The sequence below is a fragment of the Acanthochromis polyacanthus genome, chromosome 18 (assembly GCF_021347895.1).
Source record: "Acanthochromis polyacanthus isolate Apoly-LR-REF ecotype Palm Island chromosome 18, KAUST_Apoly_ChrSc, whole genome shotgun sequence".
Lineage (NCBI taxonomy): Eukaryota > Metazoa > Chordata > Actinopteri > Pomacentridae > Acanthochromis > Acanthochromis polyacanthus.
Window position 1 is genome coordinate 10,769,109 of NC_067130.1, and position 24,620 is coordinate 10,793,728.

General features: G+C 41.3%; 1 protein-coding gene across 5 annotated transcripts; it reads left to right on the top strand.

The window, feature by feature from the left end:
* The first annotated feature begins 1,261 nt into the window (after window positions 1-1,261).
* prrc2b (proline-rich coiled-coil 2B) lies at window positions 1,262-24,230 on the top strand. 5 transcript variants are annotated; one of them, XM_022203986.2, is made up of 31 exons: window positions 1,262-1,429; window positions 5,224-5,401; window positions 5,517-5,694; window positions 6,136-6,238; window positions 6,699-6,762; window positions 6,951-7,094; window positions 7,751-8,064; window positions 8,148-8,272; window positions 8,377-8,540; window positions 9,297-9,384; window positions 9,483-9,651; window positions 10,504-10,849; window positions 10,963-11,153; window positions 11,912-12,113; window positions 12,497-12,704; window positions 13,070-15,115; window positions 15,612-15,778; window positions 15,934-16,049; window positions 16,145-16,286; window positions 16,718-16,794; window positions 16,972-17,259; window positions 17,454-17,555; window positions 17,737-17,929; window positions 18,019-18,116; window positions 18,200-18,327; window positions 18,490-18,730; window positions 18,871-19,038; window positions 19,380-19,459; window positions 19,580-19,652; window positions 20,913-21,122; window positions 21,881-24,230. In XM_022203986.2, the coding sequence occupies exons 2-31, from the start codon at window positions 5,287-5,289 to the stop codon at window positions 22,046-22,048; spliced, it is 6,708 nt and encodes a 2,235-aa protein (XP_022059678.2). In that variant the 5' UTR covers window positions 1,262-1,429; window positions 5,224-5,286; the 3' UTR covers window positions 22,049-24,230. The 5 variants fall into 5 exon arrangements, with proteins under 5 accessions (XP_022059678.2, XP_022059699.2, XP_022059683.2 ...); XM_022204007.2 differs by having other exon boundaries at window positions 15,615-15,778; XM_022203991.2 differs by having other exon boundaries at window positions 12,500-12,704.
* The last annotated feature ends 390 nt before the right edge of the window (window positions 24,231-24,620 follow it).

Consider the following 24,620-nt stretch of genomic DNA (forward strand, 5'->3'; position numbering starts at 1 on the left):
GAAGATAGTAGCTGCCTTCATTTTTTGCAGTTAAAGTCAGGAGGAGGCTTAAATTATTGCTTAAAGCTGCAGTAATATAAGCTCTAAATATGCTCTAAATTCAGTTAAACTCAGGACAGGCACTTTATTTTCTACAGTATAACTCAGCTCAAACACTGGAGTCCCACATCAGCAGATCTGCATGATGTGAGTAGAAAGAATCTTCAATTTTTCATCTTGAATTCTGGTTTGTGGAAATGTGTCATGTTATATCATGAGCAGGAGGAAATAAAGGCAGGGCAGTTATGCACTATGAGCAAGAAATGTGTTTGTCTAGTCTAAATAATGTTGTTGTTTTTTCAAATGTCTTTACAATAAAATAATCTTTGACCTTTGTGGTAAGTAAATGAATACTTTTAGAAGATAAAACAAATGAGTTTATCAGATTTACATGTGTTTTAATGTGATTTATCGTACCAACATTTAAACAAAGTGATTTTTAATAAAGGAAAAATACATGTAATGCAAGATTCGAGAGTTTCATACTGAAAACACATTGATTCTACTATATCTAGAGAAAACAGTGTCTTAAAAAAAGATAGAACACCCAGCATGATCTTTAATTTTTGAATTACTTGGCACAATGTATTTAAAAAATTACCAATATTATGGCATTTATTAAAGCCCAAAACTTATCAAACAGGAAAAAATTATCAAATTTTCAACGTTTTAATGGCCCTGAACGAATTACTTCGTGTTTCATCAGGAAAATCAACTAAATCTTGTAGACATATGCAGTCTGTGTTAAGAATGTTGTATGGTGAGGAGAAGGACTTTAAATTGTATGCAGGGAGCAGATGAAGAGAAACTAATATGGTTTCTATTTTGCTGGTTCATGTCAGAAGTCTGACTGCAGCATTTCGAATAAGCTCAAAGTTTTATTGGGACATTCTGATAATAAGGAATTGCAGCATAGCAGTAATAAATGCATGCATCACCCTTCGACAAAATGCTCCTCATTTTGACAATACTGCGCAAAGAATGAAGAAGATGACCAACTCAAAGACCTGACTTGTGTGTGTAATTAAATGCAAATATGCGTGTATTTTTATTGCAGTCTTTGATTACACAGTCATAAAATAAAGCTAACAATCAAGTCTGGAAAATGCCCCAAGTTTTCTGTAATTGCACGAATCAACCAACAGGGGGCGGTAGCTAACTCTTGCCGTCCGACGTCGGGCGATGACGTGTGACGCAGCGAGCCGAGCCGATCCAGCCTCCACTCTGCCCCGTTCATTCTCAGGCCGGGTAGGACCCCAGCAACAACACCGCGATCGGTGCAACCTATGAAGATTCGGCTTTACAATCGCAATCCATCCTTTGAGTAGACAACATTTTGTGGAAATATATCATTGTCACTGATCAGAAGACACCCTAAGTTGTTGAATCGGTGAGTTATGAACGCGGATCACTGTGTCAAATGTCCCGTTTTGCTCGTCTTCTCAGCAGCCCAGTTTTATTGTTGCTTTGTTCTGGGCAGCAGCCATTTTTAATCGCCTTGTCCTACATTTCCATCTCTGTCTTCAGACCGTTCAGAAAGCCAAGCAAGGTTGAAAATGGTAGCATGTTTCTGGCTGGCTTTACACATGGATTTCCACGAAACAACTGTGCTTACTAACGTCAGCACACATGTAAACGCGCTGGAAAAACTCCCGGCCTGTCAGGCTTGTTTTTGTAATACTACACTGGAAGTTTAACGGGGCTGCCGTTTCGCTAGTTTTCCGACAAGCTGCGACTGTCGAAGGCTGTTCGCTAACGCTAAGTTAGAGATATTTCTGCATGCTGGACTACATAAAACCAAAAAGCAGACATGTGTCTGCACATTCACTGTTTTTAAATAAGGCCATTATAATGATATACAGCTATACAGAATCTTTACCTCTTAGCATTTGATGTTTACATAGCCATTTTGGGTTAGCCACCCGCTAGCATATTTTTACTAGTGATTGCTAGCAACTGCACCGAGGATTGTTACGGTTTGTGACAGTTTTAAACATCGTAAGGTCATCTTCATACTGTTTTGACCTGATTGAAACAACCTATTGCATAATCTTACCTCTTGAAATAGTCTGTGTTTTTGTTTTCATGCAGCGAACTGACTGGTGTCAGTTTCATGTGCTGGAATTAGCATTGACGCTACCTTACATTGAGTCAACGGCGCCTGCATTTAACAAGAGGTCAAGCGTTATGCTTTGTCGTAAATATTAATATTGTAACCACACTACATCCATATTTACTGCTAACGTTGGTTTCTTTTGGTTGTTTGGTTGGGAAAGCGTTAAAATGTAAACAAAGTCAAGAAATGGGTAGCGGTCATAGCATTACCTTTCCTATCTAACCTAACAAATTGTAGTCTGGTGTTCTAGAAATGCCAGATTGTTTCTGTAACTGCATAAATATGATAGATCATGGCTTTGCTTTAATAAATATTTAAATCAAGCTTGATGGAAAGGTATTTTTGCACTGGAAGTCCAAGTAAAACGCCTATGCGGAGCTTTAACCGAATGGCCTCCAACTCGCTACGGATTGAGGAGTATTCAGCAGCATTTAAATTTATCGTTATTTTCATCGTTTCTTAAAAATCTACGCTACATCGACATATTAAGCCACCCTCTGCGGGCTGTAGGAGCCTCTGTAACTTTGTGTGTTTATAAAAATAGCTCCTTTCTTATTGCTTGTAGCTGCCAGTGTCATATTCCTCAAATCTCCCCAGATACATTGTTTATGTACAGTGCTAAGCAAGATTCTGGGAAATAGGAACCCTGGTAGCGGTCATAAAAATGCTCTATTTTCGGGTCATGTTTCATCCCAAAAATGTGTGCAAGGATGTGCACTTAAATTTAATAGACTGCTTAAAATGCATCTTAGTGTTATTGCTACTAGCAAATAATTCCTCTTTCACTTAGGTATTATGGCAGATCTAAGAGTGTATAAAGCTAACAAGTAGATTAGAAAATATGAGATAGAATAAAATGTTCATCCTGATCCAAAATAATCTGGGTTTCATTTATCTCTGCTAGAAATTATGAATTTCTGTTTACCTGGTCTGGTGTAATTTTGTGTTTCCACATGTCTGTCAGCAGTGCTTGATTTAGATTGTATATCTATATGTTTTCAATGAACTGCTTCTTTTCATGGGTGTTAATACGAACAATTTCATGTTGATTAAGTATACGACTCGTGAACTATTGACAAGCGCAGGACTTATTTAAGCGTAACTTGATGCTTTCAGATCATTGCTCTTATTAAAGTATGCTATAAGTTAGAGTAGCCTCTTTGCAAACATCTCATCATGTCTATAAAACAACTTAAGAGTCAGGAAAAATAGATGGAAATGGAGTTTCAACCAGGAAAGACAAGAGATTCCTGACATGGCAACATCATGACACTTATTTCCTTTCAAGGACTTGGCCTGTCATGTTTAAATTTGTTGGATTATTCTTCATTTTACAGGAAAGATTTGGTCAAATTCCAAACATTTCCGTCTTCCCCAGAGTGGCATTTGGTCATGCAGGTAGTTGCAGTCCATTCGGTGATATGATGCTAAATATATCTTTGTAGTGTCACAAGTATACAATCGGTACGGTAGTTAAACTGAAAGGCAGCTTTCCTATTTATCCAGGATAATATACAGATGTTCTGATAGATTGGTGTCTGGTTTGACAATTTAAAAAAAGCAGTGGAAAGAAAATTAACCATATTGGTGTAAATAAAATTAGGTTTTTCCGGAGAAAATGAACTTGGATAGAGATCATACCAATGTAAGATTGTCTTCCATAAGATCTTGATTTAGCTCTTGTTTGTTTATAGTATTATGTTGGCCCAGTTGAAGCTGCAGGAGTTTCTGATGGCTCTTCTAAAGGCCAGTTCATGGTTTGCACATGTGGGTCACTGCAATCTTTGAATGCGGACACACACTATACTTACAATTGAGGGTACGTGTTGGTCTGCTGCACAAGCGCATTCCATACATGCGCATTACAACTGAGTGCCGGTGTAGGTCGATATACGTCAAGTGTCAAGCATGTGTTCTTGATTTTTGGTGCATCTGTAGTCAGCACTACAAGCACATACGTTACGTATGGTCACAAATTTTAGGGGATGACGAAAATGTTATCACAAGGAACCATGAATCAGACAATGCTTGTTCGTTTGCCAAATAGGAAATCAGTAAATGATGACTGAAAATTACTTTATGGCATCTCCAATTGTCTTTACAGAAGATGTGCGCAAATGGGAAAGTCTGTCAAATAGTGGAGAATCACAGCTGTCGCCGGTTAAAGGCTAAAAATGATGTCAGTAAAATTAGTGTAACTACTGCCATGGGCCTGATACATATTCACCTCAGTGATGAGGACTTTTAATCTCTTGATTATTAGTATTTCAAGGAAGCTATACAGGTGTTTAACAGAACAAATCTTTGAAAGTAGGACGGGGATGCTTTAATCATGATTGTCCTATTTTCAGGTCAACACATTACACACAGTCTTGAATTTTCCTCAAAACGGGTTGTCTGCCACAGTAACCACAAGTGATCAGCATATTTCTTGCACAAACTGTTTTACTTAACTTTGATATGGTCTCATGGAAGTCAGTATATCTGCAGCATTTGTTATTATCACAGCAACTCACAAGCACCTCAGTGATATTTGTGAGCTATGTATTTGTACAAAACAGCAGTAATCCTACACTAACCATGTCTCAGACAAGTCGGACATGCTGGCGTCTCTGCTTTGTGGTCAAGATATAGAAATAACAAAAACTGAAGTTGAAGTGACGGTTCACAGCAGATGCTATTTTGCAGTAAATTACAGTTTTTCCATTCCATGGATTAAAGAAACAATGACATTATCTGCTGTATTTTTTCCATATGGGTAACATTACAGCTTTGTATTAGCTTTGAGTTAGCTTTGAGTTGTATTAATAATACAGCTTTATTTCGAAATATTTGAATTTGTGACTCCTTTTAACCTTTTTTCTTTTAGATTTGTGTTTTGCATACAATGTTGTGTTAAGTTGTAGAAAAAATAGAGTCTCCTGGTTTCTGTGATGCATTTTCATACTCAAGCAGCTTGACAAGAATCTAACCAATGTTGTATTGCCAATATTTTGTTGACATGTTACGTGTCAAGGAAGTACATTGATGTCTGCATATAAGGTTGAAATTTCTTCTCTTCTTTGTAGAATCAGAAGGCACTGGGAAGAGGCGTAAAGAAAAATTTCCATACTCGATGACATTACATCGCAATGTCCGATCGTTTGGGGCAAATAACCAAGTCCAAGGATGGGAAAAGCAAGTATTCCTCACTCAGCCTGTTTGACAAGTACAAGGGAAAATCAATAGAAACTCAGAAAAACACAGGTAAGGTTGATTTTTGTTTATGCATGGTTCGTCTCTGTTATCTTGTTCCAGTCCCATTATCAATCTCCCCCCCCCCCCCCCCCCCCCTTATATCTGCCTGTGTTTTCCCTCCCAGTAGTTCCGCGACATGGCTTACAGAGTCTTGGCAAAGTGGCCACAGCCCGGCGCATGCCCCCACCTGCTCACCTACCGAGCTTGAAGTCTGAAAACAAAGGAAACGATCCCAACGTGATTATAGTGCCCAAAGACGGTACAGGATGGGCGAACAAGCAGGAACAACCCGATCAAAAGAGGTAGGGGAGAAAGTTGGAAGAGCGTTACTCTGTCATTACCTGCTCTGCCAGATAAATCATCTGTGCTACAAGTAAAGTTTTAGCAATTATCTACGATGTTTTTATGCACTGCGATAACATTCCTGTGGTATTCAGACAGCCTTTGTAGTTTGTGGTTTTAAATGTATCGCTGACGTAGCTCTTAAACACGGAACATAAACAAATTCACTAAACTCAACGTGCACCCTGTGAGACCAGCATCACTTTAAACTCCCATAAACTTCTCAGGGGGTAGCATCAGGATAAAATAAAGTAAAGCTTTAGGCCTGATAGTAGTCATATGATCAAAGCAAACAAGTTTAGTGTCTCGTGACTGTTTCTGTTCTTTGCTTTAAATCATGTCACAAGGCCTGCTTTGACTAAATTCCTCAGAACAATCAGTTTTCTTTTTCTCATTTGCAGTTCTATTGCATCAATACCACAGCTGCCGGAGTTGCAGCCACAGCTGGCTTTACAGAAGTCTGTCTCCAATCTTCAGAAGCCCTCACCGGTAGCCAACCAGGAGGTGTGTATGTTCAGCTTGTTGCAAATTTTTTATTTTTATGCGGATTTTCACCAGCAAGGTAATTTTTAAGTCTTTGACACATGCTCTATACAATTTCATTTAGAGGTATGTACATCTGAGAGTAAATAGAATACTGTACAAACAAGGATCTAGTCAGGAGAAAACAACCTGGATAAGAGCCATAAAACCAGTTCAAGTGTGATAGTAGGACTGTGGTTTCTTAAGGCAGTGCAGACGTTATAGTTGTATTTTTTTAATTTTACAGTCTGTCAAGTGCAAAGTTTTAATACATAGCTGAAGATCCTAGCATGAATGATACTATCCAAAAAATGCATTCTGTGTGCCAGAAGACTTACTCCAAGTCGATCAAAAAATAGTCCAGAAAACATTCTGTGTCTCAAAGGTCTGACCTGCATTAGAATTGTTTTGACTGTGGTTTTGATTTTCTTCGTCTTCACAGAACACAAACACAGGTGGACCAAAGCAATGGGCCCAGCTAAATGGAAAGGCAGTAGAGCAAGATGGTGAGTCATCTCACATTCATCTATAATTCAGAATGAGTTGTGTTTAAAATCAAATGTAATGCTAATAATTAATATGCTGGCTAGATTGTGATCCCCACATGTCTTTGGCTAGTTGGTACAGCATCTCTTCTGCTTGCAAGTCAGGCAAACACCTTTATTTACACCACTTTTATTATTACAAACATCAGGTTCAAGGGCCTCAAACCGACTTCAGCCCTTCTCTCACGAGGAATTTCCCACGCTGAAAGCAGCTGGAGAACAGGACAGGGCTGGCAAGGAAAGAAGCGGCTTCGATCCGTCGTATGGGCCCGGACCAAGCCTCCGCCCCCAGAGTAAGTTCTGTTCTTGCTTCTCAGCTCTCAGGAACTGAGTGGCAGACTCATAGATAAGCTAATGTCTCTTGAAAAACAAATGATTAAACTGGCGGCAAGATTTTTGTCTCTATGGAAGATAATACAGTAAAAACACATTAATGGCTTGTTGACAAATGAAAGGAAAGAAACCACAACAATGAAGGGAAGAAGGCAGTTTTTAGTGCTTCATGCCCGTTGATGTCATGCACTTGCGTAGTTTTCAGTCAAGTAGAACAAACATGCTGACATATTTCTCACTAACAAATACTGACTCAACTGCCACCCCTAGTTTTGGTCATTGCCCCTGTTTGCAGCATGCAGACTGGATGTACTGAATTGATTATTTTACTGACACAGAGACGATTGATTGAGTTTCTAGTGTGTAAATAGTTATTGTTATAGAAGGTATGGAGATACACTTAAACAACAGTGTGATATTCAGTGTTGGCCAGTACACCACTGTTACAACAATGTGATCAAGTTTTTCAGTAATCAATACTGTAAGGGATTTCAATGCAAACTTCAGTAACTACATTGCAGTTTCTGCTTCTAGTAATGCTGTAGTTACTGTGTAATTTTGGCAGTTTAGTTTGGGTAATTAATCAGTCATTTAATAACTTTTTGGAAATCTTCAGATGTGACGAGCTGGAGGGAAGGTGGTGGCAGGAACCTTCAGCCCTCGTCCCTGACCCTCGGCCTGCCAGCAGATCCTGAGGGTAAACTCACTGCCCTGGGTGAGACTGGCAGCCCTCCAGCCTCATCTCACCCTTCCTCTGCCACCGGCACCACCTCTTCTAGTGTAGTGACAGCTCAGTCACCAGGCACTGACCCCAAGGAGCCTTCACTGCGACCCGCCCAGCCTGTCCGCAGAACAACCGTCCCTACTGCCCTGCAGTACCAGCTTCACCACACTTCAACTGCTGTCTACCACGACATGTTGCCTGCGTTTGTAAGTACTGTACGACTAATGTTACTATCCAGCTTGTTTGCCTGTCGTGTTTCTGATATCAGCACCCTGTGTGATCTTGCCAGATGTGCTCTAAAGAGACACGTGAGGCCCCAGGTACCGACCCTGTTCCTACCACCGTAGCAGCCCCCGCCCGATTTGACAGCAAACCCACTTTAAGGCAGAGCTATGCCAAACCTGAACTTGTCAAGTAAGTATACATTTGAATGTTCAAGCAGTTACAAATATTTAAGCTGTTTTACGTGGAGATCTGTAACAGTTGTTCATTTGTCGTTCTGCCGTCTGTGATTGCAGTGGTGATGCAAGACGAGAGAACCGCTTTGTCCGTGCTCCGCCTCGGCTCTCTTCTCAGCCCATCCGGAGGCCTGGTGAAAGACCGGTTCGCCCAGCCATTATTAATCCAGAAGATTTGAAGGATCTGGATGATCTTGACAATGAGTGCGAGGATGGATGGGCTGGTCAGTATTTCATAGACTTGTTTATTTGCCTTGAACCACTAGGTTGATTAGATAAAAGGTGACTTTGTGATGTTGGATTTTTGCGCATTAAGTTTCTTCGTCACTTTCTGAATATTCCATATCACTATAGCTTGTATGTGAAATATTGTTGTCTTTCTTATCATATTTTAACATTTATTACTAGCAGTACATATGTTATACGTGACTGTTTGGGCTACAGCTGACTTGGGTTATCAACAGCGTGAATATAGTCCAGCAGAAAAATACGTCAGTAAAGAAGTAATCACATGTACACTCATTTAAAAAAAAAAAAAGGTGCAGTTGCTCTGGCTTTTATGTTGATATGCATTAAATTGGTAAAGTTACACTGTTTTTATTGAGAAAATTTTCAAACTGCATTCTGGTAAGTCAAGGTAGCGCATACAGCTGTCTATAATATCCAGGTTTGTCTGTAGCTTTAAAATATAACATTTCTTTGAGGTATTAAAATGCACACACTTTATACTGTTGCCAGTGCCATCACTGTTTGCTGCCTCAAAATGTCCTAAAGGAACTTTTGGCTAGTTCAAGTACACTGATTATATTCACTCCATTCTGTCTAAAAACAAAATGTACGATACAGGTGTCTGTCTTCTCAGTAGTAGTTGAGAACATGTATTTTATATCAGTGTCAGGTCCAAATGTATTACATCCCACCCTCCATTACAACTGCAGCTTACAGTTTTTGTTCATTTGCTGTGTGTGTTTTTTTTTCAGGACTTCATGAGGAAGTTGATTATAGCGAGAAGCTCAAGTTCAGTGATGACGAAGAAGAGCACTCCTCCAGTGATAAAAACAAGATTTGGTGAGAGCTCTTACCTCAGAGCTTCTTAATGTTCTAAATAATCACTGTCACAGTCCTGTCATTATATAAAGCGTTTCTGTTTTAATTGTTCTTTTTAGGGCTGAGTGGGAGAGGGAGAGAGAGAGCCAGCGGGACTGCCAATCCTCTCTAAGTTCAGGGGAGGCGTCTTACCCCCAGGACGGCCCTGAGGAGAGTTATTCCTACCAACATCACCACCTTGAGCCTCCCAGGAAGGCCAATGGCAGATATCTCCCCACGGACACCCAGGTAACTACACACAGTGTTTGCAGTGTTTTTCCACTTTAATCTTTCTCTTTTTAGATTACTTTTCTAAGATTAACTCATTATGATGTTATTCACAGTTACAACACCTCTTGTTCTTCAGTCCCTCTGTGACGTCGGAGCATTAGAAAACACTGTAGAGCATATGAATAGCTGTGTGTCTCCACGCATCCTCGAATCGAACTGTCATTGTGAATTAGGAGAGATGACCTTGCAGTAACCATAGTGATATGTGTCTGACCACTTTTTACTTGCCAAACCTTTTGCTTTGCAAGTGAAAAGCCTCTGACAGGCACAATGGCAGTACAGACTGTGCCTGTTTTACAAGCAAGTTTTGTCAAACCAGTAGATAAACAGCCATGTTTTACATTTAGACCTAGAGATTTAATTTTCTCTTTTACCGAGCAAGTCTTTAAGGCTTTCATCTTCTCAGTGTGAGTGAGGGGCTTAACAGACCGGGTAATTTAGGGTATCCTAAGTTTGAATCTGGTTTGGGATAGTTAGCTGTTTGTCATCCTTCTGTCTTTTTTTCTCATGTTTTTATAATTAAGAAACTAAAATCAAAAAGTGAACATGAATCAGTTTATCAGCATTAGTGTCAGATTTACTCAGGATAGTCACCTCCCTTCTTCATAAAGAATATTGGTTCTCAAATAACTCATCGTTAAATAGGTTTTTTTTGCACATTTACAAAGAATGTTTAGTTGATTCAATTGATATCTAAAAACTAAAGTATTAGAAATCCATAGAGGCCTTATACCTCAAAGTGTTTTCAAGTAAGGAACCCTACATAAAGCACTAGTCTTCATCCTTGAATTGCTTCTGTGTCACTTGTAGGCCCAGCAGAAAAACCAAGGTGAGCCGCTTGCTGACCAGGATGATCACCAGCGGCAGACTCAGGCTCAGGCTCCAGCGAGAGCAAAGTATGTGTCGCCCGAGCTGTCTGAGGCAGTTGAGCGAGCCCGCAGACGGCGGGAGGAGGAAGAGAGGCGTGCCCGTGAGGAAAGGCTGGCTGCATGTGCAGAAAAACTCAAAAAGCTGGATGAGAAGTTTGGGAAGACTGAAAGGCAGATGTCTAGGACAGAGGATGGCCAAAAAGAGGGAGAGGGCAAAGAAGTCCCTCTGTCTCCAAACAGGGAACACAATAAAGGCCACCATGAGAACTGGCAGTACAGCACAAAAGGTGAAAGAAAAAACTGAAAATAGTAAAAGTAAACTTGCACATTTTGGCCTGCATATTACAAAAGCTATGGCAGAAATTTCTAATCCTACGCGTGATTTGTGATCGATTTCCAGATGGAAGTGAGTGTCCCCCAGACAGCTCACCCGGCCACAGTTATCGTGAAGAGCCTGCCTTCTCTGCGTATCGTGGCAGTGAGGATGATGGCCAGGAGCCTTCCTCCCCCTCAGGAGACTACAGTGGACGTCATCCCTCTAAACCAATGCCACCCCGCTTTCAGAAACAACCGCAGCACCACCAGCAACAGGTGAGAACCAGTAGATGAGACTGCTTACTTCCCCCTCTGTGTTAGAGATTTAGGGAAATGAGGAGTTGTACTAAACAGCCCGTATTGAGACCAAAAACTGTGAGCTCCCTGTAGCTTTCCAAACACACAACATTTGCCACCTGTAACTGCCATTTTGCTAACTGCATTAGATATCTCTATCCAGTACAACTTGCTGACTGTCCTGAGTACCCTGCATTACGTCAATGAATTCCCACATAATCCTTCACAGATATGGTGTGGTAGACTATGGTTGGCTTTGTGTTTTTTGTTGCATTCATTAGTGCTGGAGAGGTTTTTGCAAATGAAATATCCAGACTAGCAAATTCATGATTATGTCAGACGGCAAGTATCCCCAGCTAATAGCAACACCACCTGTGCTGTTCCAACTATATCAAGTAAAATTTTCTAATGTGAATAAGGAGAATTCACAGAGAATGCGTCCAGTTTTGTCACTTGCAATATTATAGTTTCAGCCTGTGATGTAAGTTATTAATTATTTGAGAGAATCATTAACATGTTCTGTGTTCGATCATAAATGAACAATTAAAGAACAAGTTGACTTTTTGTCCACAGGCTGGATGTTGTACTAAGACTGTAACACTGAAACATAACATCCTGACCTGACTAATTTATAACAGCCAAATCCCTCGTATTAGTTTCAGTCAATTTATTTTTTGTACACAGAACAGTGATAGATGTTTGTTGACACCTTTGTGTATGTTTTGTGCATTCTATAGGAACAAGTTTTCAAGATGCAGCATTGGCAGCAGTCAGGTCACCCTGCTCCATCGGGTTCAAGCCACGCCCAGCGGAGCTACTATCCCCCACATGTCCTCGGGTTCGATCCCCGCTGGATGATGATGCCGCCTTTCATGGATCCCCGCATGACCCAAGGACGGTCTCCTGTCGACTACTATCCTGGTGCTGTTCACTCTTCAGGTAAACACTCTGGTGCAGTGTGTATCTTTACGAGAGGCATTCAGTTCCCGTGTTCAGCTGTACATCAACCATGTTTAAGTCTGACTATAAATAGTTAAGATTTAAATAATAAAAATATACCTCTGATGGCATCTATAAGCATACAGCACAAGTGAAGTATGAACTACATTATACCCTGAGTAGAAAGCTGGATTGATTTTAAATAAAAACCTGTGTCTGTTCTGTCAGACAAGCATGAGAAAGCTAGAAAAGTGCATCTGCAAAGGTTTTTGTGTAGACACAATGTACCCCAAGAGAATAAACACAGCTGCACTTGAAATTAGTTCTCTCATGTTTACTATAATGGAAAAGCTCTCCGGTTTGACAGCTGTGGTTGTTTTTAGCAGGAATGGTAAAACCTATCATGCATCAAGATCACTTGAACAGTCCTGGTTCTGATGAGGGATGCCATCCTAACCTGCACCAGGAGAGACGAGCACCTTCTACAGAGCCTTACCCTATGTGGAACCAAGATGGCTACCCTTTACGCAGCTTCACTCCACCTTACCAGAGGCAGCACGAAAGCTCGGATAGTGGCCAGCCTGATGACAGGTCAGTGTTTGTGGTGAAAAATATTCAAGGCTATAAATTTGACAGTCTTTGAATTGAAGCACGAGAATGTCTTGTATTCTGATTAATTTTCCTGGAAACTGTCACTCATAGCAGTATGCACATTTTTTTTATTCCCCTAGTATCTTCTGGGTTCAGTCATGATTTAAAAAAGGAAAGGTTTACAGTTTTTCATGTCTATAGAGGGGGTTTATAGCAAGGCTGGAAAATTGAAAATAGGCTATTGCTGGAAAGTTACAGTCTAGCAGTATTACAGGGTCCTATGTGCCCAGAAACATGCTTTTCTCTTAATTGCTTTTTGTCTCTTTTTAAATTTTTTTCACCCTATTTGTTTCTCGTTTCTCTAGGAGTGATATGGCCTCTTCCCAACATGACTCCTATGAAGAGAGGACCAATGAGGGTTTGACCCACACTCAAGATGATCTTCCCCATCATGCTTATCAGAGCCGAGGATCAGACAGAGAACACCAGCACCATGACCAAGGCTTGCTCACCACTGCTCAAAACCTATCCCAGAATCATTCAGAGTGTGAATACCCAAAACAAGACTCTCGAGACAAGCATCTGAAGGATGGCCTTGAATCTCACGATGACACTTTAGATGGCGCCAAGGACAGCTGGAAAAGAGAAATTGGCCAGAAACAAGATGGAGGTCTCAACAGTGCCCAAAGCCAGTGGTCTGAGGCCAGTTCTAGTTCCAGTAGTAGTGTCAGCCAGCCATCTGAGACCAGTGGACGGACCTTGACCCGCAGAACTGGGCCCATCAAGAAACCAGTTCTTAAGGCTTTGAAAGTGGAAGATAAGGAGAATGAAAAGCCCAAACCGGAGCCTGAGGAAAAACCTGTTCCCTACCGCTTGGAGAAGGAAGTCCTTACTAATGTTTATGACTTGAAGAAAGATAACCAGCCTGCCAGCAGCAGACGTTCAGCATCACCTGTTGTTGAGAAACAGCCGGAAGAGAGGCAGCGCCAGTCACCAGCTCCCACCAAGACAGACAGACCTCTCAGCACCCACATTGATGATTCTCCCAAGGACAACTCCTGGTGCAGTGGTAAAAGCCAGTCACCTCGAGATAACCAGGAAAACCGGGAACCCCAGGCACCACGGCGCAATAACTGGATCTTCATCGATGAAGAGCAGGCCTTTGGTGCAGTCAGGGGAGCAGGTAGAGGCCGCAGTCGAAGCTTCAGAGAGTTTAGCTCTAGAGGTGGAACCCGTGGTGGCCGAAGTGGTGATAATCTCAGAGGGGCGTATAACAACAATAACAGCAGTGGTGCTCAGCGTGCAGGCAGAGGTCGAGCAACACCCAGGGACCTCATCAAAGTTGAGGAGTTCCAAAGGGGCAAGCCCCGTAGGAGAAATGTTAGTGAGACCTTGAGTGAAGCCTCTGAATATGAGGAACTTCCTAAGAGGCGCCGGCAGAAGGGATCTGAAAATGGAGAAAGTTACACAGAGACCGGAGATGTCCGTAAAGCTGATAGGGACTCTTGGAGGTCCAACAAGGTCTACACGGATGACCAGGCCGCCTCAGATTCCCGAGAAAAGACCAAGGTCAGCAGGGGCTTTGGAGGTCGCGTGCTGCCTCCCAGACTGAACACCACTGGTAGCTACAGTCGAAGCTTTGGAGGATCCAGGGACATTTCCACATGGAGGGGCCGTGGGCCCCAGTTCAGCAGCAACAGCAGTGGTTCCATGCAAGAAAACGGTTATGGTCCTGGAACTGAGACGACTTACTCCCGCAGACCTCCAGTTGAACGTGACACTCTCAAGTACACTCCTAAATTTACTGGCTCCTTCATGGAAAATGGCACAGAAGACCGTGAAGGGGAATATTACTTTGATAATGACAACCCTGACAGACAGATGTTAAGGAGACGGCGTCCTCCACGTCAAGACAAGCCTCCACGTTTCCGTCGTCTACGACAGGAACGTGAGCCTGGATCAAACCAGTGGACAAGTGATGAGTACATAAATGGAGATTTTGCAAATCCCTGGCCAAGTCGCTCCAAAAGCAGCGGAGATGACAACTGGCCCAGTGGCCACTACTCTGGACGTTCCAGCCAACACGGTCAGACAGAGGAATGGGAGACGGGATCTGACAACAGCGACTTTGGTGACTGGAGAGAGAAGCGAGGCGGAAGTGGAGGTGTGGTTCCACAGGGACATGGTGACATTCCCTCAGACTCTGGCCATAGTGAACCAGGCTCTGGTGAGAAGAGGGAACTTTCCAAGAGAAGCTTCTCCAGTCAGAGACCATTGGTGGAACGGCAGAACAGGAAAGGAGAGCCATCACTGCTGGAAGCAAGCAAGATGGCACGTGCACCTGATAATCCTCCCACCTCCTCCTCTAACAGAAGTGACAGTTGGCAGAATGGAGGGACTTCTTGTAAGAGGTGAGATGAATGGTAGAAGAAACTGGGAAATAATAATAGCTTTTGCTGTCCTGTAACATCTGTATTGCGTGTGGGAACTACACTACCAGTCAAATGTTTGGACACACCTTCTCATTCAATGCTTTTTATTTATTTGTATTATTTTCTGCATTGTAGATTAATACTGAAGATTAACACTTTTTTGTTTACAACATAATTAAATATGTATTCTTTTATAGTTTTAATCTACAATGTATAAGATAATTAAACAAAAACCACTGAATGAGAAGGTGTGTCCAAACTTTTGAGTGCTAGTGTATATTAATGGTCTTGCATCTTATTTTAAGTTTTGTTTTTTATAGTTGCTTTGAAGCCAGCAGCACACTGTGTCCTTCATTATTCAACAGACACACTGGCTTATGCTATTGCAGTGACATGCATTTTGTATTCAACTTTATTTGGAGAAAACAAACATATCCAATTAAAATGTCTTTGTATCTTCCTTTCCTGTTCTCAGCAGGAGTCCAGATGAGCCGGGTCCAGTCTATAGCTTAGAGCAGCCACCAGAGGATAGAGAGCCCAGTGAGGCCTCAGGGAAGAAATTAGACAAGGAGCTGAAGCCAGGAGCTGTGAAGACAGATATTGCTGAACCTCTTTCCCAGTATGAGCTCAGCAGCTACCCAAGTGAGTCCAACTTTTGAACTGATGATGCATGTTGCAGTACTGACTCCTTTCCTGTGGTGACAAAAGTTCTGAAATACAGAGAGCATTCAACTCTGCAGTAGTTGCCTGCCTATCCACAGATGATTTTGCACTGAAAAGCATGTCTGTTTTTATAGTTGATGGAGACGCAGGGGGACCAGGCCCGAATCCAGATGGATACCAGGATGCCTTGTCCAAAAAGCAAAGACGCCCACAGGAAGACGAGAGGAGGAGGAAAGAACAGGGAGCTGCTGTAAGTTTGAGCATGTGCTCATTTAAGATGCCCAGTAAATATGCCCAGAATTAACACAAAGTATGTGGTTAAAACTTTCTTTTTGCCCGTGTTAGGTTCCAGTGAAGAACAGAACAATTGCATCCAAGATACCACCACGCTTTGCCAAAAAGCAGGGAAGCATGAGCCTGGAACAACCAGAGGAAGTAATTTCTTCTAACAATCTGGGAACTGAAATCTGGGAGACCAACAGCTCAGGTAGTTTTCTGTTAATATTTTGTTCTTGATGCTTTTGTCATGGAGTCACATTACCCTTGACACACGTGCTTGAAATTGGGAATGCATAGTTCCTTAATTACTGCATGCACACAACATTTTATTGACAGTTTATTCTTTAACGAAATATTAACCCAAAAGATATAAGTTATAATGCAATTTCTTCAGTTTGTTACCTTTTAACAGTTTGTAGTGGGCTTAGCTTATACTTCTTAAATAGTTCAAGACTTTTCGTGAAATGGGCAGAAAGGAAAGATGTTATTGAATGATTTAAAATGTGCAAACCTGGTAGAAACTTGAGTTTTTTAATAGATGTTTATATGTTTTGCTTGAAAAAATATATATTTACCAAAGCCTGTGATTGGAAATTGTGTGAAGTGAGAAAATTTGTATTTTTCATGTATCTTCTTTAGCTCTTTCAGTGCAGTCTTCAGGGGGAGACTCATGGACGAAGCAGGTGTCTTACACTGGAAGTGAACCCAACTCTGAGGTAGTGCATTGTAGTTGCTCATTGTAGCCCCCCTCCAACTAAACTGCATATGTTCTGTATTTTAAAGTCAGTCCTGTGATTGTGTCATATTAATATTTGATTTAATAGATTATTGAATCAAACACTTACAAGATTGTTTTGAGAAACAAATTTGTACCTTTTCCTCTCCTTGAACAGGACTCTGATGCTGGCCCAGAACAGAGTAAAGAACAGCACAAACCAGGGCCCATTGGAAATGAACGGTCCCTAAAGCACCGGAAGGGTTCAGAAGGTGTTGATCGGCTGGAAGGAGGCCCGATCACACCAGTCAATGGTGTGGATCTCCATGTGGACACTGTCCTGCCTGTGCCTCCTATCGAGTTTGGTGTCAGCGCCAAAGACTCTGATTTCAGCCTGCCACCAGGTTCTACCCCAGTGCCAGTGTCCAATCCTGTTAACAAGCTTCAGGATGCACTTACTACCAACGTGAGTGATTGTAACTGCATGTGTACAACGGCTGCTTTCATTCATTTACAAAATGTCACAAAAATACACAGACTGGTGTTGTTTTCATATAAAGCAGGATTGTTTTTTGTTTAAAAAGGATACAAATCTCATGATGACTATGATGTGACGCAATTAAATTGTCAAACTATTGGTTTTTATTTTCATCCAACTAGACGGCTCTCAATCAAAGTATCCCCATGCTGCGTTCCAACCACCTGCAGCCTGGCATTAACCTCAATCCTATCTCCTTCCCCAGTGCTGACCTCACCCTTAAGGTACTAGAATTACAATCCCACATACACAGAGCTTTGTTTGTGTGTGCATGTAACAAATAAGGAATCTTAAGTCTGTTCAGCCAACCCTCCCTTGTATGGGAGAAATTTGGTGGACACATAAAAGCAAAATTATCTGTGCTGTCAGAATGAAAATTGACTCTAAAAGTTTTTCTTCCCACAGATGGAATCGGCACGCAAGGCCTGGGAAAACTCCCAGTCTCTCCCTGAGCAGGGCTCTCCTGGTGGAGGTGCATCAGGCACTCAGCCTCCCTGCAGCGCTGGCTCATCCACTGGAGTCAGCTATAGTTCTTTCGGAGGGGTCTCCATGCCCCCAATGCCTGTTGCATCAGTAGCTCCTTCCATGTCCATGCAAGGTAAAACAATGTTTTCTTTTCCCAGTTGGAGAAGGGCTTAATATGTAAGGACTAAACTAACAAACTGTTGGTTCCTGCCCCTAATATAGGTAGTCATATTCCTCCATTGTATCTGGATGGTCATGTCTTTCCAAGCCAGCCACGCCTCGTACCTCCCACCATGACCCAGCAGCAGACCTACCAACAGGTACAAAACGTACACTCACAGAAACACAGGCTTGTTTGGGTATGAACAGATTTGCATAATATTACATGTTCTCATCTATTCAGGCGGCTGCAGCCCAGCAGATTCCCATCTCTCTTCACACATCTCTTCAGGCTCAGGCTCAGTTGGGGCTTCGTGGAGGTCTGCCTGTCTCTCAGTCCCAAGAGATGTTCAACTCCATCCCCCCCTTCAGGTATTAACAGCTCAATTTCTAGATGGATTCATTCTGGTGACATTAATTTAGCTCACAAAAGTAATGTTTGTTTCATGCATGTCACACAAATTATTCTTAAGTGCAGTTTAATGTTTTCTTTTCAATCATTTTGCTACCCTTCCATGTCGTTGCTTCTTCCAGGTCCCAGGTTTACATGCACCCCAACCTGTCAACGCCCAGCCCCATGGTGCTCTCAGGTGGAGCCCCTCTCAAGGGACCCTACTCCGCTTTCCCTGGCATGCAGCCATCAGACATGGTTAAGCCACAGTCAGGCTCACACTATCAGCCTATGAATGGCAGCCAGCAGCTGGTCTATGACAGCCAGATGAACCAGGGGCCTGGTATAAGTTCTTCACAATTAATGGACTCTCAGCTCATCCAGGTTAGTGAACTGCTGAAATTACTATATTCAATTTGATTCTTGTCACTTAAAATTGTACACAGCATTCATTTTAGCCTAGCAAGTCAAATGGACTGTTGCTTTAAATTGAGACACTTACAGTGACTCTTGATTCTGACCAGGTGACTATGCCGCTGCCTGGCTCTCAGCTGCGCTATGGCTCAGCTCAGCAACATCTCATCCTCCCACAGTCCATCCAACTGCAACAGGGTCAGAACTTGTCAGTGGGAGCCCCACGCCGAATGCTCCCACCGGGCTCTCAGCCTGCTGTCATGACTGGCAGCAGAGAGGTGAGTCAGTCTGACTTGATGTTACTGAATCCTGAGAGCTTCAGTAAACAACACAACCTCTGTTTTCAATTTAAGAAGTGAATTTCAAAAGCCTCTTGGATGAGAAAGTCCAGCTGCTTTTTTACAGAACCTCTCAGTTTACCATGAACTGGATAACTGAGAATCTATACAGACTTATGCTACTGAACATTCCATAATGCTAATGTTAAGTTATAGCTTCTACAAATAACTAAGCCAAATCTGCATATTTCACTATTGAACTGTTTTTTTTTCTGGAAATATGCAGCCCACAATTAATATGTGTGCTGACAATGTGTCTTATTTTGTTGCTCCATTCTCAGGGCTCACAGATGGAAATGAAAGGTTTCCAGTTCTCTGAGAAGCCCAGTCATTCCCCAGGCATATCCGGAGGTTCCTACAGGTGGGTCGAAATGATTTGACCTCAGCTGTGTAGAATTGTAGATATAGCTAACACACTGTATGCATAATTCAGTAATTGGATTGTAAACTGCCTTTATTTTTTTCCTCCTTTTCTCATCAGGCCTGGGTCTGCCAGCCCCAGTGGAAAGTCCTCTGGTCCTGTAGGTCCTCTGCCCACACATTTTACTCAGCAGGTAATTATTTTTCACCCGTATGTGTTTAGATGTGTTTATTTAATCATGACATTTATGAACTTGGACCAATTCTTGAGATTTTTGGACATCTGAGGCTGTTGAGTTTGGAATGCTTAAGTGTGCTGTTATAAATGTTGTGTTGTCCGTCACAAAATGATAATCCAGAGTTCAATTCTAAAAACTGAAATTTAATACTATGATTGGTTAAATGCACCACCTTATTATGAACTGTAGGAATACCATATACAGGGGGTCCTCGGTTTACGACGTCCTCAACCTACGGTGTTTTGTTGTTATGTCAGAACTGGTTACGTGGAACTAGTTGGTGAGCGAAGTGGACGAATACGTCATCACAAGGCGCTTTAAAACGGCTTTGCTTACATTCTATAGTTGTACCCCACCTTGGACTGTGCTACATTTGCTATCTTTTGCCCGTCATTAGGGCTCCCCTTCTAATGAAGTGCTTCAAAGAAAAGGAAAGCCATCTCCATGTGTGCTGTTTCCACTGCAGTGTAAAAGCTGCATCTACCCAACTAGTTAAACTCGTGCTTGCAAAATGAATCGTGAGGAGTAGCAAGCTTACACATTAGAGTGAAAACGGCAACAAAAACAGAATAAAATAACAAAAATGCATGTAAATATATCCTTTTAACTTAACCAGTAAGACCAAAAATGAACTGAATTACTTACTACATTGCCTCTGTTGCATTTAAAAAGCACAGAACCGTGCATCCAGAATAGCACCTATGTGTGTAAAGCTAAACATCAAAATAACAGACAACTTCAAAATAAAGGCTTTTTAAAACTAAAACTTAATTGATAATTCTGCCTTAAGAGCAACACAACATGGAAATTAAATTAGACATAATAAAACGCTCAGAACAGCGCGAAACTCTGATGAACATCAGCATTATTAGATCAAGTTGTAAAACAGTGCGATATATTCTGTTATCTTCTTGCCAAATGACTCATACATGCATGAAAGTCATTGATATTCATGACTTATATGAAGAACTGATGAATATCGTGATGAACATAACAGCTTTGTTTACATTTTCTGATGAGTTCCGACTTACGGCGAAAATCGACTTACATCAAACTGCAAGAACAGAACTCCGACCTAAGTCGAGGACCTCCTGTACAAACTGATATAATGCAGTTTAAAAAACAAACCTGATACTAACATGCTAATTATTTGTATTTCTTTATTCCCCACCCCCTCATCTACTTTCCTCCCCTTCCTCCCCCGGTGACCAACAGGTCCCACCTGCTCAAGGCAGCATGGTGATGCACATGCGCCCCCCCACCACAGGCCCTTTCCCCACCCCCATCCAGAGACCTGTCATGCAGGTCAACAAGCCTGTCATCATCCGTTCCCCCCCTTACCCCAACCCCGGCCGCGACCCTCCCCACTCCACCCCTCCTTCGGCCCCCGAGCCCCCAGTTAAAGGGCCAGAGGATGGCATGAAGGTGAGCCACCCACTGTAAATATAGGTAATTTCATTTAATCCATTTTCTTTTTCTCTATTTGAATTGATTTGTGTGTTTTTCACTTTAATTGTGAGGTTGTAGTCGTATTTGATAGAACTTGAATATATTTTTAGTGATGTAAGATTTAAAATTCTATACTGTTGATAGTTATACTGATATTTTTGTGTAGCGCAAACAGTAATATGAAAATCAATCTCAAATACATAATTTTTTATTGGAATACTGTTCTCTGTTGCTATAGTAACTTTTGCATCCTTAAAAATAATGAACTGTCAAGAATGTGTTCCATTTTTTTGGAGGGTCTCATGCTGATTATCAGTTTGATTTAAGTGGCTTCTGTGTGTTATTAAGATTTGATAAGTGACAGCTAGTCAGAGTGAAAGTGGCATGATAGTTACAGATGGTTAGTGTGGGCTTTCATTTGTGCAAAAATAGTTTTTTCTGTTGAGCTTGTGATGTACACAGTGCTTCTGTATCATTAATTTACTGTAAATCAAGTAGAAGTATGGTGTTAATAGAAAATGACCATTATTGTTATTGGATATTACTTGCAAGAATTGACTCTTTAGGTCTGTAACAGCTGACAGAACATCCTTAAAAGCCTGTTAAGCATCTTTATGTTTAACTGATAACCGACTATCTGTTTTGGTCTGTCTAAACACTTGTTAATGCATGAATGTATGACTTGCCAGGCGTCGCTGTAGGTCTTAGTAACTCTACGCCTCTTCTTTGTGCAGAATAAAACAATGCGAGAAGTTCGCAAGACAGTAGGGGAGGGCAAATCACCACCCGGGGGTATGACCAGCAAACTCCAGGAGCCCCTACCCTCCGCGGGACAAGCCAAACCAGCACGCACTGGAGCCATCAAACCCCAGGCTGTCAAAGTAGAAGAGGGCAAGGCATAACAATGGACCTTAAAATCCTCATCACCACCAGGCCTGCCAACACAGAGCTCCTTGACCAACGTCTGAGCCTTCGAGACCCATCTTATCCCAAGGCACCGATCAAGGGGCAGACATGCAGACATCATAATGAATTGCCCTTCTTGAACTTTCAGAACTGGACACTATTATTTCACACCACGTATAGAGATATATAAATATATATAAATATATGCATACACACAAACAGTCTTTTAAGCAGATCTCTTCAAGGTCCTATTTAATTTATTATTAGTCACTTTTAAGGGGAGATTAGTAAAGAGAAGACAACGTGTTTTTTGTTGTTTTTTTTTTCTCTCTGAAGTGGAGAAAAGAAAAATGGCCAACTCTGATGGTTCATTTTTCATACTGTTTTGCCAAACTGTATCTACTCTCTGTTGACGGACTCTCGCCCTTAAGACCAGGCAGACACTTGATACAACTTACTATGAGAAGCAAAGTCTGTTAAACATTTTTTATCAAATTTGAAATGCAGTGGGGCACTTTTTTGTCATTTTTCTTTGGTATTTTGCTGGTAAATAAAGGTTCAAGTCATGACCACCCATTCACGCTATTGGTAAAGGACTTATTTTATTAACCCAGAAAAACAATGCTATCTTCAATTTTTGAACGTCATTGCATGTCAACATAGCAAAAGTCGACACCAGAAATGCATCCACTGGGGTATTTACCCCAAACAATGAACTGTGGCGAAACTGCTTAGATTGGTAGAAACGATTTCTCTTCTTACAACTTTGCTTTCTACATTCTGATGCTCACCCTCTTCTGTATGTAAATTGAAAGAAAAAAAGACGGACATTTTTACCAAAATCATGTTGCTTCCATGGGAATTTCACCGGCATTGGTACAGCGTGTGCATGTGATGTGCTGAATGTGTGTAAACTTGCAGGACTCCTACGTAGAAGCTAGCAACATTTCACAAAGACTGTGCCAGAACTCGGTGTTCGTCGTGGTGACATCGACGGTGTGGATTTTGATCAACCCAGCCGGGCAACAGTTTTGGGCTCATTGTGAAGTGTTGGTGGGCGGGGCATTCGCAGTTGCTGTAAAGGACCCCAGAAACACTGATTGAAACGTTTGCTTTTCCTATCGCTTTGCTTGGGTTGTAATGAATCAAATTGTCTGTTAATGAACATGTGATGTTAGTGGCGATTTTTTTTTTTTTTTTAAAACATCCCTCAGCATGGGGTGTTTGGCTTTTATCTTTAAAGGCTCTTGGAAGATTTTGCTCTCTAATTTCGTTCAATTCCCGTTTAACAGTACTGTCGGGGAATTGTGAAGAAACACCATTTGATTATCCGACATCTGGTCTCTGAGGTGGCACTAGCAATAAATGCAGCCTAACTATAATCACAATCAGGGTCCAAATAACTCCTTTTTTTCAGTTCAGCAGCTAATGATCACAAACGAAGGGTGTTTCGCGTTGCTTGTTGAATTAAAAATATGATCTTTGCTTAAGCTTGTTTTGTGAGCACAGCAGTTCCAGTGGACTTACGAAGGACTTTTAAAATGTTCGTTCTATTTGAAAAAATGTGAAGCTGTTGCATTCATCATTTATTTTGGGTTTCTTTTTTGTAATGGACTTTCATTTTGAAACTCACAATGCCAATGTCATAACTGGTTAAATGTTACTGCTTACTATGATGCTCCATGACACTACAAAAATGTTTATCTTTATGACAGTGTTTCACTGGTATATGTGTATATGCATACTTAACTGTACAGTCAAGCCTTGTCAGCAAAGGGGAGGCTTAAACCCACATTTCATTTTAGATATTGTGGCACTATAAAGGATTTAATGTCGAAAAGGTCACTGTGTTCTCGGAATGGACTGCTTTCAATTGTCGATAGGTCTGTCGGGCTTGGAGTGTTTCTGCCTCTTATCCCTTACTGCAAAAGATCTTGAAGCTTCTCATCATTGTAACTGCACCAAAATGTTGCCCTGACTTTTTTTTGTACTTTTAAGATGCATATTTCATTTTTTTTGTCAGAGGACCAGTGCTTTCTACAGCTGATCCAGCATTCTATTTATCCTACCTGACCTTTATCCTATCAGGTATTTGGTCATTACTCTCCCTTGTTAAAAAAAAAAAAAAAGAGCTTATTGAAAGAAAAGAAATAAAGCAGTTGTGATTTCTTAAATGTACTGTTGATTGTGTATTCTCGTTTTGATATTAAAATCATGCCTTAATTTCTTGTGGAAGCAGAAATTATGGGGGAATTAATTTAGAGATAGAGGTTGTGGACAAACCAGTATTCTTGATGGCAGGACCTTTAAGACTGGACTTATAATAATTTGGGCTATGCTGATCGTTAATCTGTGTTCTTTTTTTATACCCTCGTGTCGTTCTGCAGGTCAAAATTGGCCCGGTTTAAATTTTTAAAATGTGGGGAAAAAAAATATATTTCACAGTGAAACTTCTGATGTCCACATTTTCAACATTTTTGGGAAATTTTTGAATATTTTTTGGTGGAAAAAAGAAATGTTAAAAATGTTTCTTAAGAACATTCACAAAAAAGCAACTAAAATCCAGCG

Bases quoted from the DNA above. Each gene is read 5' to 3' on its own strand.
- prrc2b (XM_022203986.2), top strand. From the start codon at position 5,287: ATGTCCGATCGTTTGGGGCAAATAACCAAGTCCAAGGATGGGAAAAGC. The intron at 9,385-9,482 runs GTGAGAGCTCTT...TGTTCTTTTTAG, and splicing joins AGTGATAAAAACAAGATTTG to GGCTGAGTGGGAGAGGGAGA. The intron at 15,116-15,611 runs GTGAGATGAATG...TCCTGTTCTCAG, and splicing joins GGAGGGACTTCTTGTAAGAG to CAGGAGTCCAGATGAGCCGG.